Source organism: Protopterus annectens, chromosome 2.part0 (genome assembly GCF_019279795.1).
Source record: "Protopterus annectens isolate FY-2018-M chromosome 2.part0, PAN1.0, whole genome shotgun sequence".
Taxonomy (NCBI): domain Eukaryota; kingdom Metazoa; phylum Chordata; order Ceratodontiformes; family Protopteridae; genus Protopterus; species Protopterus annectens.
In genome coordinates, this window is record NC_056728.1 from 1,632,181,801 (window position 1) to 1,632,197,973 (window position 16,173).

The window sequence follows — 16,173 nt, forward strand, 5'->3', positions numbered from 1 at the left end:
CATCTTTCTCCCTATGCAATATGATCACTCTATTTTTTTAAAGAATTAAAGTACAAGGTTGGAGTTCTTTTAAGGGGCATACTACATGCTATTTTGAAAATGGTGCATTAAATTTTTAGGTATTATGGGCATTGCTTTCAGCTACTGTCTCTTTTTGGAAGCATGTGTACCGGGAAAACTGCACAGTAAGTGAGAGGAGAAGCTGGCCATCATGAACCGACGCTGGACCAAGACTTTGGAATTCGGCCGACTGAGGACCCGCCTGACGGCAGGATAACCCAAGTGTAATGACTGCAGCAGTATGGCACGATAAACATCTGCTGGGGAGTCCTGTACACATTTTACAGAACAGCTTATTGTGTTCTTAATTGGTCTAGAAGTCAAACACTTCTTTCAATGTATGTACAGACGTGTCTAGGTAATCTAATGCATAGAACTATGGCTATGACATATCAATCATGCATCAAAGTAACAGATGCAGATGTATATGTTTATGAACAGGTTTCCAGCACATTATCACTATTCTGAAAAACAAAAACAAAACAGATGAACTTAACAAAAAATATGGCAAAGTCAACCACAAACGTCATGCATGGTTATGGCACATTCAATGTAATGAAAAGTTCTCACATAAAAAAGAGATTACCTTCTATTCACTTACCTGGGCTAAGACCAAGTTCCCTTACGAGATCTGGGTTGCATGCACAGAATCTGTGTGAAAATTTGGTTATTAGTGTCTCAAGGTACTCTCCACGTTCCTCAGGTGCATGAATGTGTCGGAAGAATTCTCTCAGTGCATTAGGCAGAAACTGATTTCTAAAATTGTGCAATGTTACAAGCTCATCCAAGACATCTCTCCTTGAAAGAAGAAAGAGTGCACATTTTTTGTGACAAATCCAGGAATGTTTAAGAATTTATACACACTAATAGATCTGTACAAGTTTCATCTCAAAAAGAATTTCAGCGATGGGTTTACTTACCATGGCAAACTTGTAGGCATTACACTACAATATAGGTATGGAAAGTAGAAATGTGCCATAATAGCAGATGTTCAAATGTATCACTGCTGCAACAGTACTGACTACTGGGACTTCTGTGGCAGAAGACCTAACACCTGGCCAGGCTTCAAAGCTCAGACTGCCTCTCTTCTTGCAGGACAGAAGCCTACTCCAGTGTGAATTCAACATATCTCCAGGATAATGCAAGCGTTCTGTGCCATCTTTTCTCACTCAAAATCCTGAAGGACACAAGGTTTGCCTATATCCTAGGTAAGGCCCCCCTTAAAGGCAGGATCCTACATCACATGTCCCAATGGGACAAGTCCCAGGAAGGGCAAAAGTCTAGATGACGTGTTGCTCCAGCATATCCAAGTATGAACATATGAAAAGAAAGGACGGAATGGTACAAGGAAAGGAAGGATGTCACACTCCAGCCAATGGAAGTCCAAAATAAAAAGAGCAAGATGTGGGATTGTTCTGTAACACTGACTCACTTGAACATCTACTATTATAGTAAGTGTTTACAAAACTGTAGTAGATTCTTCACACTGATCACAGTTGTAGTAGCAATGACTAATGGGAAGATTCATAGAGTATGGAAGGTAGCTGTGTTAGTTTGCATTGGGTGTACAAGGTCCTGTAAGATGGCTGCCTCCACAGCAAAGACCTGGTTTGTCACTATTTAACCAACAAAGCTTGGAAACTTATGGACTGACTACCACTGGCTACCTAAAGGATGGTCCAAGTACTTGCCCATTTTAGGAAAGCCACAGAGGCTGCTGTGCCCTTGTATAGTGGGATCCAATATGCCTTTTCAACTTCTTTCCAAGATATAAACAATGAAATGCAATGAGACATCCCTTTAGAAAGGGTATGTTGAAGCATACTCATCTGAACAAACAAGTTCCTTCAACTCCCAAGATGGATATGCTTGTTCACAGCAGATTACTAGGCTAAAGGCTTAAGGGCCCTTACAATTTTACTCAATATATACCCCTAGGGGCAAGATGATGGTATACCTGTACAACAGGTATCTTGAAGATGGCCCTTCTCCACAACGGACACAGGCACTACCCCAGATGTGAAACAGTGATTCCCCATCCACTGATTCAAAAAGCATTTGAAGAGGATCAGGGAAGGGTTTTGCTTAATGTGAACAGGATGCCTGTTCCCAAGAAGGGGCAATCTCCTGTGCTTTGTTTGAGTTGCTAAGTTTAGACACCTAGAGTGGGTGACCCTTGTGCTGTTAGACTTGTGGATGTATAGCACCTCCATCAGGCCTGGATTTGTGAGTGCCTTGTAGGTCAGGCACAGGTCACCCCTTAACAGTCAGTAGCAGACACAGCAAAGGAATACGACTTTTAGTCTATCCGCATAGCTCACTGGGAGATGCAATTACTTATTGTCCTCATCTTGCAGTCGTCGGCAAATTTTGTTATCTGGAGGCCTTCCACATTAGCCTTGACTTCAGAGAATACATTCCAAACAGGAGTGGTCCCAGCACTGAGCCCTGTGGCACACCACTAGTACATGGCCTCTTGCTAGACTTGGATTCACCCACTTTAACCACATAGATTCATAGGTGTTTACTAGGCTAACAACCACAAGGGCCTTTTTAATCCTAGCCATATATCCCAAATCTCTGACAAGTTCTGACACCCTTGATAAGTGTAAGCATGGGTCTGGGAGACTAACCATTTACAGGTTACCAGTGCCCATTAGAGACATAGGTGCCAAACCAGGGATGGATTTCTGGTTTCCCATCCAATTGTCCAAGCTGCACTTGAATTGGGTTAGGGAGGAACTCTGCTTCACATGGATGGGGAGCCTGTTCCATAGACAGGGAAGTCTCTGGGATAAATGCCCATTTCCCCAGCAGGTCCTATTTATATCACAGGCAAGGGTTAAAGTCTTTAAAAAGTACAGTTGTGTACACTTACCATAAATGTAGATGTTCAAGTGTATTCACTGTTGCAATCATTACATTTGGGGTAATCTGCTGGCAGGTTGGCTTTAGTCTGCCTGATTAACAAAGTCTTGGGTCCTGCGTCAGTTGCTATCCCTTCTTCCACGATGTCAGGTAGTCAGGGGCACAAAAAATGCATTGGATGCCATGTCAGTTTTTCTTGCCCCAGATATTAGGTGTCCCCTAATGGGAAGCAAATAAAATTAAAAACACAAAAATATACCTCCAACCAAAAGGAAATACGCCAAAAAGGCTTTTAAGCATAGTAAAAGAAAGTAGAAGTATAGCCAGAGAAAATTAGGGGGCGGAAGGGAGGGTTAACCAGGACTGCAACAGTGAATACACTCGAACATCTACATTTATGGTAAGTGTACACAACTGTACTATGTTCTTCATGTTTCACTGTTGCAGTCATTACATTTGGGTAGATTCCCAAACCTATGGTTGGGAGGAGGAGTTTATACAGCATTAGGGCCAGTTATAAGGCCCTGCAAGACAGCAGTAGCAAAACCAGCTCTGGATTTAGAGAAAATTGGTAAATGATCATGCTTGGTGAAAGTATGTACAGAACTCCAGGTAGCAGCTTCTAGACTATCCCTGGTAGGAACACCTCTGAGAAAAGCTGTAGAAGTAGATGCAGCCCTGGTGGAGTGAGATCCGATGACTTGGGGGATAGGTTTTCCATGGCGCTTATAGCAGAAACGAATGCAATGGCTTATCCATTTAGAAATAGTTTGTTTTGAAATGGCCTTCCCCTCTGGCCCTGCAGCAAATGCTACCAGCAATTGTTCAGGATTTCTTCGAGATTTCGTCCTGTCCAAGTAAAATTTAAGTTGTCTGTGCACATCCAAGGAATGCAGAATCATTTCCCCTTTGTTCTGTGGATTGGGAAAAAAGATTGGCAAATGAATGGACTGATTAAGAGCCACACTGGAAGCCACCTTGGGCATGAAGGATGGATTGGTCCTCAGAGATGCCCTGTCCGCATGAAAGATGATGAAAGGCTCCACTGCCATAAGGGCCTGTAATTCAGATATCCTTCTAGCTGAAGTGATTGCTAAAAGGAACGCTGTTTTCCAAGAAAGAAATTTTAAGTCTGCAGTAGTAGCTGGCTCGAAAGCAGGAAGAGTGAGCTTCTCCAAAACAAAGTTAAGGGCCCAGGCAGGGGTAGGGGCTCTCCTGGGTGGTCTCAAGTTCTTTGCCCCTCTGAGATACTGCTTGAGCAAGGGATGAGAGAAGAAGGGTGGTTCTGTGTTATAGTGAGCTGAAACAGCTGAAGCGTTGATTTTAATAGAGGAAATAGACAGGCCCTTGTGAAGCATCTCCATTAAGTATTGCAGAATCTGAGGTAAACTGGGCGCTGCTGTGCTCATCCCTAAAGACTGGTTCCAGGCACAGAATCTTTTCCATTTGTCAGCATAAGATTTTCTAGTACTAGGCCTTCTCGTCTCCAAGATGACATCCATCACAGGTTTGTTGAGGGATGATAAGGGTGAATTTAAGTGATTAGCCAGGCTGCAAGGTTCAATGTTGGAAGCTGAGGGTGCAGAATTTGGTTCTCCTGCTGAGACAGCAAGGAAGGGGTCTGAGGCAGATGCCATGGAGATATTTGTGACACTGCGCAGGAGTGGGTACCAGTGTTGGCGTGGCCAGTCTGGAGCAATCAAAATCATTCTTGGTTTGTCCTGTTTGACTTTTATCAGACGTTTGGAGAGCAGAGGGGGAAAGGCGTAGACTGATAGGTTTTTCAAGCTGAAGGACAGAGCATCCACTTTCCAGGCTTTTTTTGTGGGGAGTCTTTGTGCAAAACCTGTCCAACTGGTAGTTCTGGGGGGAGGCAAATGGATTTTCAGCATGTTGACAAGCAAATGGGGGAGCCCAGACATAGATCTGAGGTTCCACTTTCCACTCGTGTTGGTCCATGAGATTTCTGCATAGTCTGTCTGCCAGTGTATTCAATTTTCCTGGCAGGAATTGAGCTTGTAGGTGCACTTGGTAGCTCAAGGCTGTGTTCCACAGTACCATGGCTAGTCTGCAGAGGGGGTAAGAATGTGTACCCCCCTGCTTGTTTATGTACCACATAACTGTGGTGTTGTCCAGCTTTACCATTAGCTGTCCTGAAGAATGTAGTCCTTGTAGGCTGTCAGAGCATTCTGTACAGCTAACACTTCTTTTTTATTGATATGTAGGTGCATCTGATTTGGGTTCCATTTGCCCTGAATGCACTTCCCTGCCAGGTGAGCCCCCCCATGCACAGTCTGATGCATCTGTAGTTAGGGTTTGGGCGGCAGAGGGTAGTGTGAATGGCAGTCCCTTGTTTTGGTGGCAGGCCTCTGCCCACCATAGGAATCCCAGGCGTAGGCAAGGTATGATAGGAATCATTGTTTCCAGGCTGTGACAATGTTGACTCCATAAAAGTACTACTGTACTTTCCTCATATGCAGTCTTGCATATGGAATTAGAAGAATGCAGGAGGCCATGAACCCCAAGGCTTGCAGTATTTGTCTTTCAGATAAGCAGGGTTTTTGTGGCCACTTGTTTGAAGTAAGTTACCAAATTAATTTGCTTCTCTGGTGTGAGGAAAGCCATCTGGGCAGTTGTATTCAAGCTTGCACCCAAGAATATAATCTGTTGGGAGGGTACCAGTTGTGATTTCTTTTCATTTATGGTGTACCCCAGACAAGTTAGAACCCTTTTTTACAAATGCCAGATGATTTAGAAGTGTGCCCTGGGTTTTCTGCCTGAATTAGACAATCGTCCAGGTGTGGATATATTTGAATATTTCTTTGCCTGCAAAATGCAATAACTGGAGCCAGGCACTTTGCGAATACCCTGGGCACAGCAGACAAGCCAAAGGGCAGTGCAGAGAACTGATAATGCAAGTAGCCTGCTTTGAAGCGTAGGTATCTTCTGCAAGATTCCCTGATTGGGATGTGCAGGTATGCTTCTTTTAAATCTGGAGTTGCCAACCAGGCATCTTTGCCTAGCATAGAAACTAACCGGTGAAGAGTCAGCATCATGAATTTTGGAATGTCCAGAAAGGTGTAGACAGGTCCAGAATTGGACGCCATGATTTGTCTTTTCTGGGTACCAGACAAAGCCTGAAACAGAAATCTTGTCCTTTTTCCTCTTCTGGTACCGGGCTGAATAGCCCCCATGTGTAGGAGGGAAAATATTTGCTTTTGAGCCTCTGCCCACTGATTTGGGGGCAGGTCTGGCCACCCGTTTGGTGTTGGCAACGTGTGGAAATGAAATCTGTATCCATGGGACACTATATTTAAAACCCATATGTCCTGGGTTATGAGTTCCCAGTTCTTTGCATGAAGAGCAATACCCCCCCCCCCCGCAAAGGCGTGGCTTAAGGTAAGTGCTTGGTAATTTTAAAAGGAAGTCATTGAGACTGTTTACCATAGGGGTGTGTCTTGTTATTTCTAGATTTGGAAGTGGAGGCCCCCCATTGCTTAGTTCTGAGAGTCCCCTGGGACTGAAACCTAGTGCTTTTGGTGTGTCTGGGTTTGGCTTGTGAGGATCTGGAAGGAGCTGGAAAAGACCAATTCTTAGTAGGCCAGTGCCTACTAAATCTTGGAGGTTGCACTTGTAAGAAATCTTTAACAATTTGCATAAAATCTTCCATCTTTTATTAGAACTTCTTCAGCCTTATTGCCAAACAGACGGTCCTGATTTAAAGGAGCATCCAACAATTTTGCTTTAACATGATCAAGTAAAGATTGCTCCTTAAGCCAAGCATGCCTTCTAAGCACAGACCCAGTAACAGCAGCCCTGCAGGAGGCCTCTAAAGAATCAAAACCACATTGCAAAGCATGTTTTCTAACTTGTTCAGCAGAATGCAATAAATCCTGTAAATCTTTATTTTCCATACAGTCAGGAATCAACATCATTTTTCTGTTTAAGCAGTCCAATAATATGCTGTTGATATTTTAACATATGAAATTGGCAGTTTAAAGCTCTGATTGCCAAGGTTGCAGAAGTATAAACCGTCTTACCCATCTATCCAGTGCCCTGGAGTCTCTATCAGAAGGGGTAGGATTTTTAGCAGTAGAAGCCTTAATGCCTTTGGTTTCTGGATCTGAAAACAGGATTTTTGAAAAGGAACTTATGGGACTCAAGAACCCTGTAGTATCTGTCAGGATTACCAGGAGTCGAAGGCAGGGAATCAGGGGCCATACTGGATTCCGAAAACACATCAACAATGTCTAGTACAGGAGGTATAGCCAAGGGCCTATGCTGAGGTAGAAGGAGGAAATCCCTAAGCCTCTTTTTTGAATCAGAAAATTCCTGACTTTTCCAGTGGAAATGCTCCCTTAAAGTACGTAAAGTTTCCCCAAAAGGGGAAGCAGAGGGAATGGAATCCTCTGCATCAGAATCCTCATAAGTAGGTATGGATAAATCCAGGTTATTAGAAGAGTCAGAAGAAACAGAAACCTGATCAGAAGATTCATAATCAAGCTCAGCCCTAGGCCTCAGGGGGGGGGGTTCCCTACCCCTGATTAAAGTAATTAGAGCTTCAGCCATTTTGATCATCTGTTTTTTAGGCATAGGGGCCTGAACATGTGGCCTGAGTGTCGGTTTTTTAGACATAGATCGAGATTTAGGCCTTAGTAATGAAGGTGGAGTCGATTTAATATGCAAGTCTATAGGCCTGAATACACCCTCAGAAGCCGATGCCTGCACAGCGGCTCCGGACCCATCCAAGGGTTCCATAGGTGAAGCCTCTCGTGGCATACCGGACTCCGAATGGGTCTCAGTAGAGGCATGCGAATCAGAAGTAGCCGGTATCAGTGGCTGCGAAAGCGCCTCACTGAGTACCGGCGAACTGGTGACTGACTTAGAAGTGTTGTTGGCAGTTTTGGACCTCGGTGGCCTGTCTCTGTCTTTACCTTTGCATTTTTTCGGAATCCCGGTAGTTGGATGGCTAACAGACGACATTTCTGGACAATTAAACCATGAACCGAAATATTTAGAGGCAAAAATGTACCGATGATGGATAGTGCGCTGATTAAACAAAGCACAAAATTTACAGCAAGGTACGTCGTGGTCAGGGCCTAGACAAGGAATACAGTTGTTGTTGTGTCTTTCGGCTTTTCCCGGTTAGGGGTCGCCACAGCAGAACTCTGGTCCGGTAATGATTGGCAGCGGATTTTTATGTGCAGAGTTGCCAGCCCTGACACATAACCTTCAATGAAGGTACGCCCATTCACGCATGTCTCCACACAGAAGACCTCTAGCTGAGAATCGAACAGGAAAACGTCTTACTGTGAGGTGACAATGCTACCGCAGCACCACCATCGCAGTGACAAGGAATACAGCACCACCGCAGTGACAAGAAATACAGTATGAATGAAAATCTTTGTGAGGTATTTGCTTTCCACAAGTAATGCAATTATTAACTTTTACTGACATCGGTAAGGAGCAAGAAAAATTTTCCCTAGCGGGGTACTTAGCTTTAAGTTGAAGACTTCGGTTCTGAAACTCGAAAACGAAAATTTCAGGAGTCGGCCGACCGGCACTTGCGAACTGCTTCTGCTTTGGGCACCGCACAGCAAGAAAGACTGACGTAATGGCGGTGGATGCATTTTTTATACCCCTGACGACATGGAAGAAGGGACATCAACCGACACAGGACCCAAGACTTTGTTAATCAGGCCGACTGAGGGCAACCAGCCAGCAGATTACCACAAATGTATTGACTGCAACAGTGAAACACGAAGAACATTGGTAATTCTGGTGCTGTTTGTTTTGTGGATATGCAGGAGGTCCAGAGTGGGGTTTGACAATGCCCTGTATGCCAGGCATACATCTTCCCTCAAAAGCCTGTAGGAGACAGAATACAGGGATAATACCTTGAGGCAGTCTGCATAGGGCATTTTATTACACCCTGTATTCTTTTTGTGAAGAATCTCTGTGGATGTTCCAACTGTTGGATATGCCTGGTTAGGTATATACCAAAGGGGCACTGTACTCAACAATAGATCTGATGAATGCTGAATACAGTGGAACAGTGACTTCCTTGGGATTAGATGCCATACTTTTGTTTATAAGTTGTGCAACACAGAATGATTTCCTCACCACTGTAGACACATGATGGTCAAAGGCTAGATTACTATCTATGTGTATCCCAAAGTCCCGGGCTACTGGGTCAACTCTAAGGTGTATGTTGTCAACATGATAGTTACCAGGGATGGATGACTTCCCAAAGAATACTATTATGCATGTTTTGGTATTTAGTTTTAGTCAATGGCCATGACACCAGTTGTTTGTCTGTGTCAGCCCCTCCTGTGTCCTGTCTGTGAGCAAACTGGCTATCCATTTGGTGACGTATAGATTTTTGTCCAGTTTTGTGAGTTTATTTACAATGCCTGAGTGGGGAATTGTGTCAAACGCCTTGGCTGAGTTGAAGTAAGTCATCCATGGCCATAGTGACTTTCTCAAAAAAATTCACCAGATTCAGTAGGCAAGACCTGCCCTTGACAAAGCTGAACTGGGTCAGGTCCAGTGACTGGAAGTTTCCTATGTCATTACTTTTAAGGTCCATTCTTTCCATGGTCTTACATACATGACTAGTCAAATTTATGGGTCTGTAATTTCCGGAGTCAGTAGATGGTGTCCCTTTATTCAGAGGGACGACTACTACTGTCCTCCACTCTATTAGGAAAAACCATTCCAGGCTGTCCACAACATAGTCCGATACATTCATAATGCCAAACAACCGGAAAGCTAGTATTATGAGGAACACAAAGGGCTGAAACACTTTGCTGAAAACCTTTGCAGATGTTCTATGCAATGGGGCAAGGACTCTTGCAGCCCCCACACACCTTGCTTATAACATATAGCAACTCAGGAGATCCACATCCCTTACTTTCCATATCCACACTAAAGAGTTTCCAACTTCTCAATTTTTCCATTATCGTTTGTTTAGTCTCTTCCTACATATTCATAGCTGCCATAACAGAATTCCTTTTAATCATTCCACTTAAATACTTCATCTTATGTCCCCATAATGTAGGTACTGCTGAACCAATTAATGTGCGAACACAGTTTACTGCTATAGCCTTTGCTTTACTGTGTATTTTATCATGCAAAAAAAATTTAAAATGTCTCAAGTTGTTCTCCAGCTCTGAAATATCCTTTTCTGGATTTATCAATTACAAAATAGTATCATGTGCAACTAAAGCTAGTTTTACTTGAGTACTATACCAGTTATACCCCTGAATTTGTGAGTTACCTATTTTCAGTGCCAGTTATTCTAACTACAAGTCAAACAATAAGAGAGAACACCACCCTCTGTAGTTCCTAAGTACATCTCGTCAGACAGGACCCATGTGCATTTTGAATCCTGTCTCTTATTCCATCCAGAAATGCAAAAGCAGTCATTGCCCTAATAAAAATCCTAGCTAACTATGGAATGCCTTCCCTGCATCCAGGGCCAATTAACAACAGTGGGGTCTTCTTTCACTCAGCTTCCTTCTGGGTCATCAGCATTCTGTTAAAATGCTGTAAAAGTTTGCATTCTTTCCATAAAACCACACCAATTTATATCTGCCAGTTCAGTTTTGGCAACACCTTAGCGCTATTCTCTTCTTCAGTATAAATATATACACTTTACAATCATGGTTCAAAATTAAAACGGGTGTATAAGAAGTTGGATTTAAAGAGCCTTTGCCCTCTTTGGGTAGTATAGCCACCACAGCTGGTACTTCCCCTCCTTTTAAGATATCATTAAACAAAAAGTACAGTTTTGTACCTACCATAAATGTAGATGTTCGAGTGCTCACCCTGCTGCAGTCATCACACTTGGGTTATCCTGCCGTCAGGCGGTCCTGCAGTTGGCCCGAATTCCAAAGTCATGGTCCGGCGTCGGTTGCTGTCGCTTCTTTCCTGACGTTAGTGCGCCAGGGGTATACAAGAGGCATCAGACGCCATTTTCTTCAGTTTTTCTTGCCCCAGATGTCAGGTGCCCCCAAAAGGTATGCAAAATATATATAAATATATACATATGGCTATATAAAAACAAAACAAAAACCCTTAGGTACAAGCAAATACACCACAGAGGTAGTATAGGATAAAGTGGTAGAGATAAGTTCAGCTAGTTCAGAGGGGATGGAGGGAGGGTAACCTGGACTGCAGCAGGGTGAACACTCAAACATCTACATTTATGGTAGGTACAAAACTGTACTATGTTCATCATGTTACCCTGCTGCAGTCATCACACTTGGGTTGAATCCCAAAGCTAAGGAGGGAAGGTGGAGTCAGTGTTAGAAGCTAGTAGGCCCTGCAAAACTGTAGTGGCAAAACCAGCTCTGGTCTTAGAGTAAAGAGGTAAGTGATGGTGTTTGGTGAAGGTGTGCACTGAACTCAAAGTAGCAGCTTCTAGAATATCCTTGGTTGGCACTCCCCTGAGAAAGGCCGCTGATGTAGCTGTAGCCCTGGTGGAGTGGGACCTAATGTTAGCAGGCACTGGTTTCCCATGATGAGTGTAGCAGAAACGTATGCAATGTCCTATCCATTTAGAAATTGTCTGTTTTGAGATAGCTTTTCCTTGTGATCCTGTAGCATAGGCCACAAAGAGCTGGTCAGTTTTTCTGAAAGCCTTAGTTTTATCCAAGTAGTAACATAATTGCCTGTGAATGTCCAAAGAGTGCAGGAGTCTTTCTCCTTTGTTCTGGGGATTTGGGAAGAAGGTGGGCAAGTGAATGGTTTGGTTTAGGGCCACTCTGGATACCACCCTTTGGCATAAAGGAAGGATTAGTTCTTACAGAAACTGTCTTGATGAAAAATGAGGAAAGGTTCCACTGCCATTAGTGCCTGTAGCTCTGAGACTCTTCTAGCTGAGGTTATTGCTAGTAGTAGGGCAGATTTCCATGAAAAAAATTTTAAATCAGCTGAAAAAGCTGGTTCAAAGGGTGGCAGTGTAAGCTTTTCCAGGACAAAGTTGAGATCCCAAGTAGGTGTTGGAGCTCTCCTTGGCGGTCTTAAGTTCTTTGCCCCTCTGAGGTACTGTCTTAGGAGTGGATGCAAAAATAAAGGAAGGTCCGTGCTGTAATGAGCTGAAATAGCGGAGGCGTGGATCTTAACAGATGAAAAGGAAAGTCCTTTGTGTAACATCTCAGTTAAGTATTGTAGAATCTGAGGAATGTTCGGCTCCAGGGGATTTAGGCCTTTAGCCTGGTTCCAGGCGCAAAATCTTTTCCATTTGTCTGAATAGGTTTTCCTGGTGCTGGGCCTCCTGGCCTCCAGAATGACATCCATAACAGCTTTGGATAAAGGTGTTGGCTGGTTGTTTAGGTAATTTGCCATGCAGCCAGGTTTAAAGTCTTGAGCTGGCTGTGTAGAATCAGATGGTCTCGCTGGGTGAGTAGGTGAGGAATATGTGGCAAAAATCCATGGTGGGCCCTGGGCCATGTTCCTTAAAATTGGATACCAATGTTGGCGTGGCCAGTCTGGTGCAACGAGATTCATTTGTGGCATCTCTAATCTGACTTTCAGCAGTACCTTTGCTAGAAGAGGCAGTGGAGGGAAGGCATACACTGTTAATGTTTTCCAACTGAATGAGAGGGCGTCCACTTTCCAAGCTAGTGGATGGAAGGTCCTTGTGCAAAATTTTTGAAGTTGGTGGTTGTGGGGGCTTGCAAACATCTATGTCTGGTGTCCCCATTTTTGAGCCATCATTGCAAATACTTGTGGATCTAGTTTCCATTCGTGTGGATCCATGATGTTTCTGCTTAAGTCGTCTGCCAATGTGTTTTTCTTTCCTGGCAGGAATTGTGCTTGTAATTGAACCTAGTAAGACAGTGCAATGTTCCACAAGGTTATTGCTTGCCTGCATAGAGGGTAGGAATTTGTGCCCCCTTGCTTGTTTATGTACCACATAACTGTGGTGTTGTCTGTCCGTATTAGTAGTTGTCCTGGGTGTAGAAGGTCCTTGAAAGCCGTTAGGGCATTCTGTACTGCTAGCATTTCTTTTTGATTGATATGCAGGTGTCTCTGATCTGTAGTCCATTTGCCCTGAATGCACTGTCATGCCATGTGTGCTCCCCAGGCATAGTCCGATGCATCTGTTGTCATAGTTTGCCTGGCTGTGGGTAAGGTGAAAGGCTGACCCTTGTTGAGGTGACATGCCTGTGCCCACCATAGAAACTCCTGTTGAAGGCAGGGAATGAGTGGAATCATTGCTTCCAAGCTGTGGCTGTGCTGAGTCCATACACTTTTCAGGTACCATTGTAATTTCCTCATATGCAGTTTTGCAAATGGTATTAGTAGTATGCAAGATGCCATGAATCCCAAGGCCTGCAGAATTTTTCTTGCAGGGAGTTGGGTCTTTGTTGCCATTATTTTGAAATATTGAAACAGCTGTCATGGTTTGTCTGGCGTGAGATAAGCCATCTGGGCCGTTGTATTCAAGCTGGCACCCAGGAATATTATGTTTTGTGAGGGCACTAGTTTTGATTTCTTTTCATTTACTGTGTACCCTAGGCAACTTAGAAGGTGTTTGACAAATGCCAGATGCTGTAAAAGAATGTCCCTGCTTTCTGCTTGAATAAGACAGTCGTCCAAGTATGGGTATATTTGAATTCCTCTTTGTCTGCAGTATGCAATTACTGGAGCCAGGCATTTTGTGAAGACCCTGGGCGCAGTAGATAAGCCAAAGGGCAGTGCAGAGAATTGATAATGCTTTGAACCTGCAATGAAGCAGAGGTATCTTCTGCAATTTTGTCTGATAGGGACATGCAGGTATGCCTCCTTGAGGTCCAAAGTGACTAGCCAAGCCTTCTTGCCCAGCATGGGAAGAAGCTGCTGTAGTGTTAGCATCTTGAATTTTGGTACTTGCAGATAGGTGTTCAGAATTGAAAGATCCAGAATGGGTCTCCATGTTTTGTCCTTTCTTGGAACTAGGAAGAGTCTTGAGTAAAATCCTTGTCCTTGCTCCTGTGTAGGTACCTGTTGAATGGCTCTCATGTTCATGAGAGCTGTAATTTGTTTTTGTGCCTCTGCCCGTTGATTTGGTGGCAGGTTTGGCATTCCTTTGATCCTTGGTAAGGTATGAAAGTGGAATCTGTATCCTTCAGAGGCAATGTTTAGAACCCATTTGTCTTTTGTGATGATGTGCCAGTTGTCTGCAAAAAATGCTAGTTTTCCTCCCAGGGGTGTTGCCAGGAGAGATTTGCTTGGAAGTTTGAGGATAGAGTCACTGTGTCTGCCTTCTGCTAGCCTGGGGCCTGTCTTCTCCTTCTTTCTGGGTAGCAGAACCTCATTGGCGAGGTTTGTAAGGGCCCTGTGACTGACCTCTGCCCCTTGGGCGTCTGTATTTGCCCCTCTGTGATCTGTCTGAAGCTGGAAAGGACCAATTTTTTGTTGGCCAATTTCTGCTGAAGCGAGGGGGTTGCACCTGCAAGAAATCCTTGACCGTTTGCATAGATTTAGCCTTATCCTCCATTTTCTTTAAAACCTCTTCTGCTTTGACACCAAATAATACATCCTGATGTAAAGGTGCATCTAATAATTTTGCTTTAACATGGTCAGGGAGGGTTTGCTCTTTTAACCAAGCATGTCTATGAATGACAGAGCCAGTAACAGCTGCTCTACAGGAAGCTTCCAATGAATCAAATCCGCATTGTAAAGTATGCTTGCCCACCTGTTCAGCTGCATGCAACAGATCCTGCATTTCCTTGAATTCAGGCTGTTCTGAATGTGTGCTCATTTTTCTGTTTTAAATGAGACATCAGGAATTGTTGATATTTTAAACATGTGAAACGGGCAATTTAATGCTCTCATAGCCAGAGTTGCAGAGGTGTACATTTTCTTTCCCCATCTATCTAGGGCTCTGGAATCTCTTTCAGGGGGCACAGGATTTTTAGCCATGGAAGCTTTTGTTCCCTTAGGACCCTGGGATATGGTTTCTGGGTCAGCTACAGGGCTTTTATAAAGGAATTTGTGAGAGTCAGGTATTCTGTATTATCTGTCTGGTTTGGCTGGAGCAGGAGGTAGAGAGTCTGGATTTAAACTAGACTCCAAGTAGACATCATCCACAATATCTAACACAGGAGAGATAGCAAGAGGTCTGTGCTGGGGCAATAAAAGGAACTCTCTGAGCCTTTTCTTAGAGTCTGAGTAATCCTGGCCTTCCCAGTGGAAATGTTCCCTCATGGTATGTAATGTTTCCCCAAAGGAGTAGTCTTCAGGGGGAGATGCTGAGGGAATAGAGTCTTCAGCATCAGTATCCTCATAAGGTGGAAAAGTGTAATCCTGTTCCTCAGAAGAATCTGAGGAGAGAGAAACCTGGTTAGAGGATGCATAATCCTCCTCTTGTCTTGGTCGTTTATCAGGAGGGGGATGGGAACCCCTGATAAGGGTAATTAAATCTTCAGCCATCTTAAGCATCTGATTCTTAGGCATGGGGCCTTGACCTGTAGACTGATTAACAGTTTTCTTAGGTTTTAAAGGAGTTTTAAGCTTAGCATAAGATTTAATGGTGAGTGTAGTCGGTCTGAAGACACCTTCTGCAACCGAAGGTGTTTCCTCTGCACCAGTGTCTAATTCCGCTCCGGTGTCGGTAGTTAGCTGTGTCGGCCTAGTAGACTCCGCTTGGGAGTTGGCAGGTGTCTGGGGTTCCAGCTCTGCGGTCGTCAGGGGCTGCGTAGGCACCTCACTGAAAACCGGAGAACCGGCGACAGGCCCAGCTGAGGCCTCGGGGTCTGGCTTATTTCCTAGGCTGCCTGTCCTTATTCTTGCATTTTTTATGAATTATGGTCATCGGCTGCTCTGACGGCATGATATAATTAAATTTCCTACCAAAGTAATGCTGTGCGAAGTCAAAATGGCATTTGATAGTGCATTTATTAAACCTAGCGCAAAACCGACAACCTGTGATGTCGCGGTCTTGGCCTAGGTACGGAATACAATAGGAATGGAAGTCCTTATGAGGTATTTGTTTCCCACAAGAAATGCAATTGTTAACTTTTTCTGACATCGGACTGAGGCAAGAAACTGTTCCCCAACGGGGTACTTAGCTTTATTGAAGACTTCGGACTGAAATTCAAATCGAAAATCTCAGGTGTCGGCCGACCGGTACTTGCGAACTGTTTCAGCTTCGGGCACTGCGCGGCAAGAAAGACTGAAGAAAATGGCGTCGGATGCCTCTGATATACCCCTGGCGCAAGGGAAGAAGCGACAGCAACCGACGCCAGACCAAGA

The 16,173-nt window shown here is 44.1% G+C and overlaps 1 protein-coding gene across 1 annotated transcript in view; it reads right to left on the bottom strand.

The window, feature by feature from the left end:
* Positions 1-519: 519 nt before the first annotated feature.
* Positions 520-16,173, bottom strand: part of FBXO8 (F-box protein 8) — a 361,063-nt gene continuing 345,409 nt past the window's right edge. The window contains exons 5-6 of the mRNA XM_044060422.1: positions 662-858; positions 520-524 (exon numbers count right to left, since the gene is read on the bottom strand). Of these exons, the coding sequence (XP_043916357.1) occupies positions 520-524; positions 662-858 (202 nt within the window). The remainder of the gene's footprint in view (positions 525-661; positions 859-16,173) is intronic.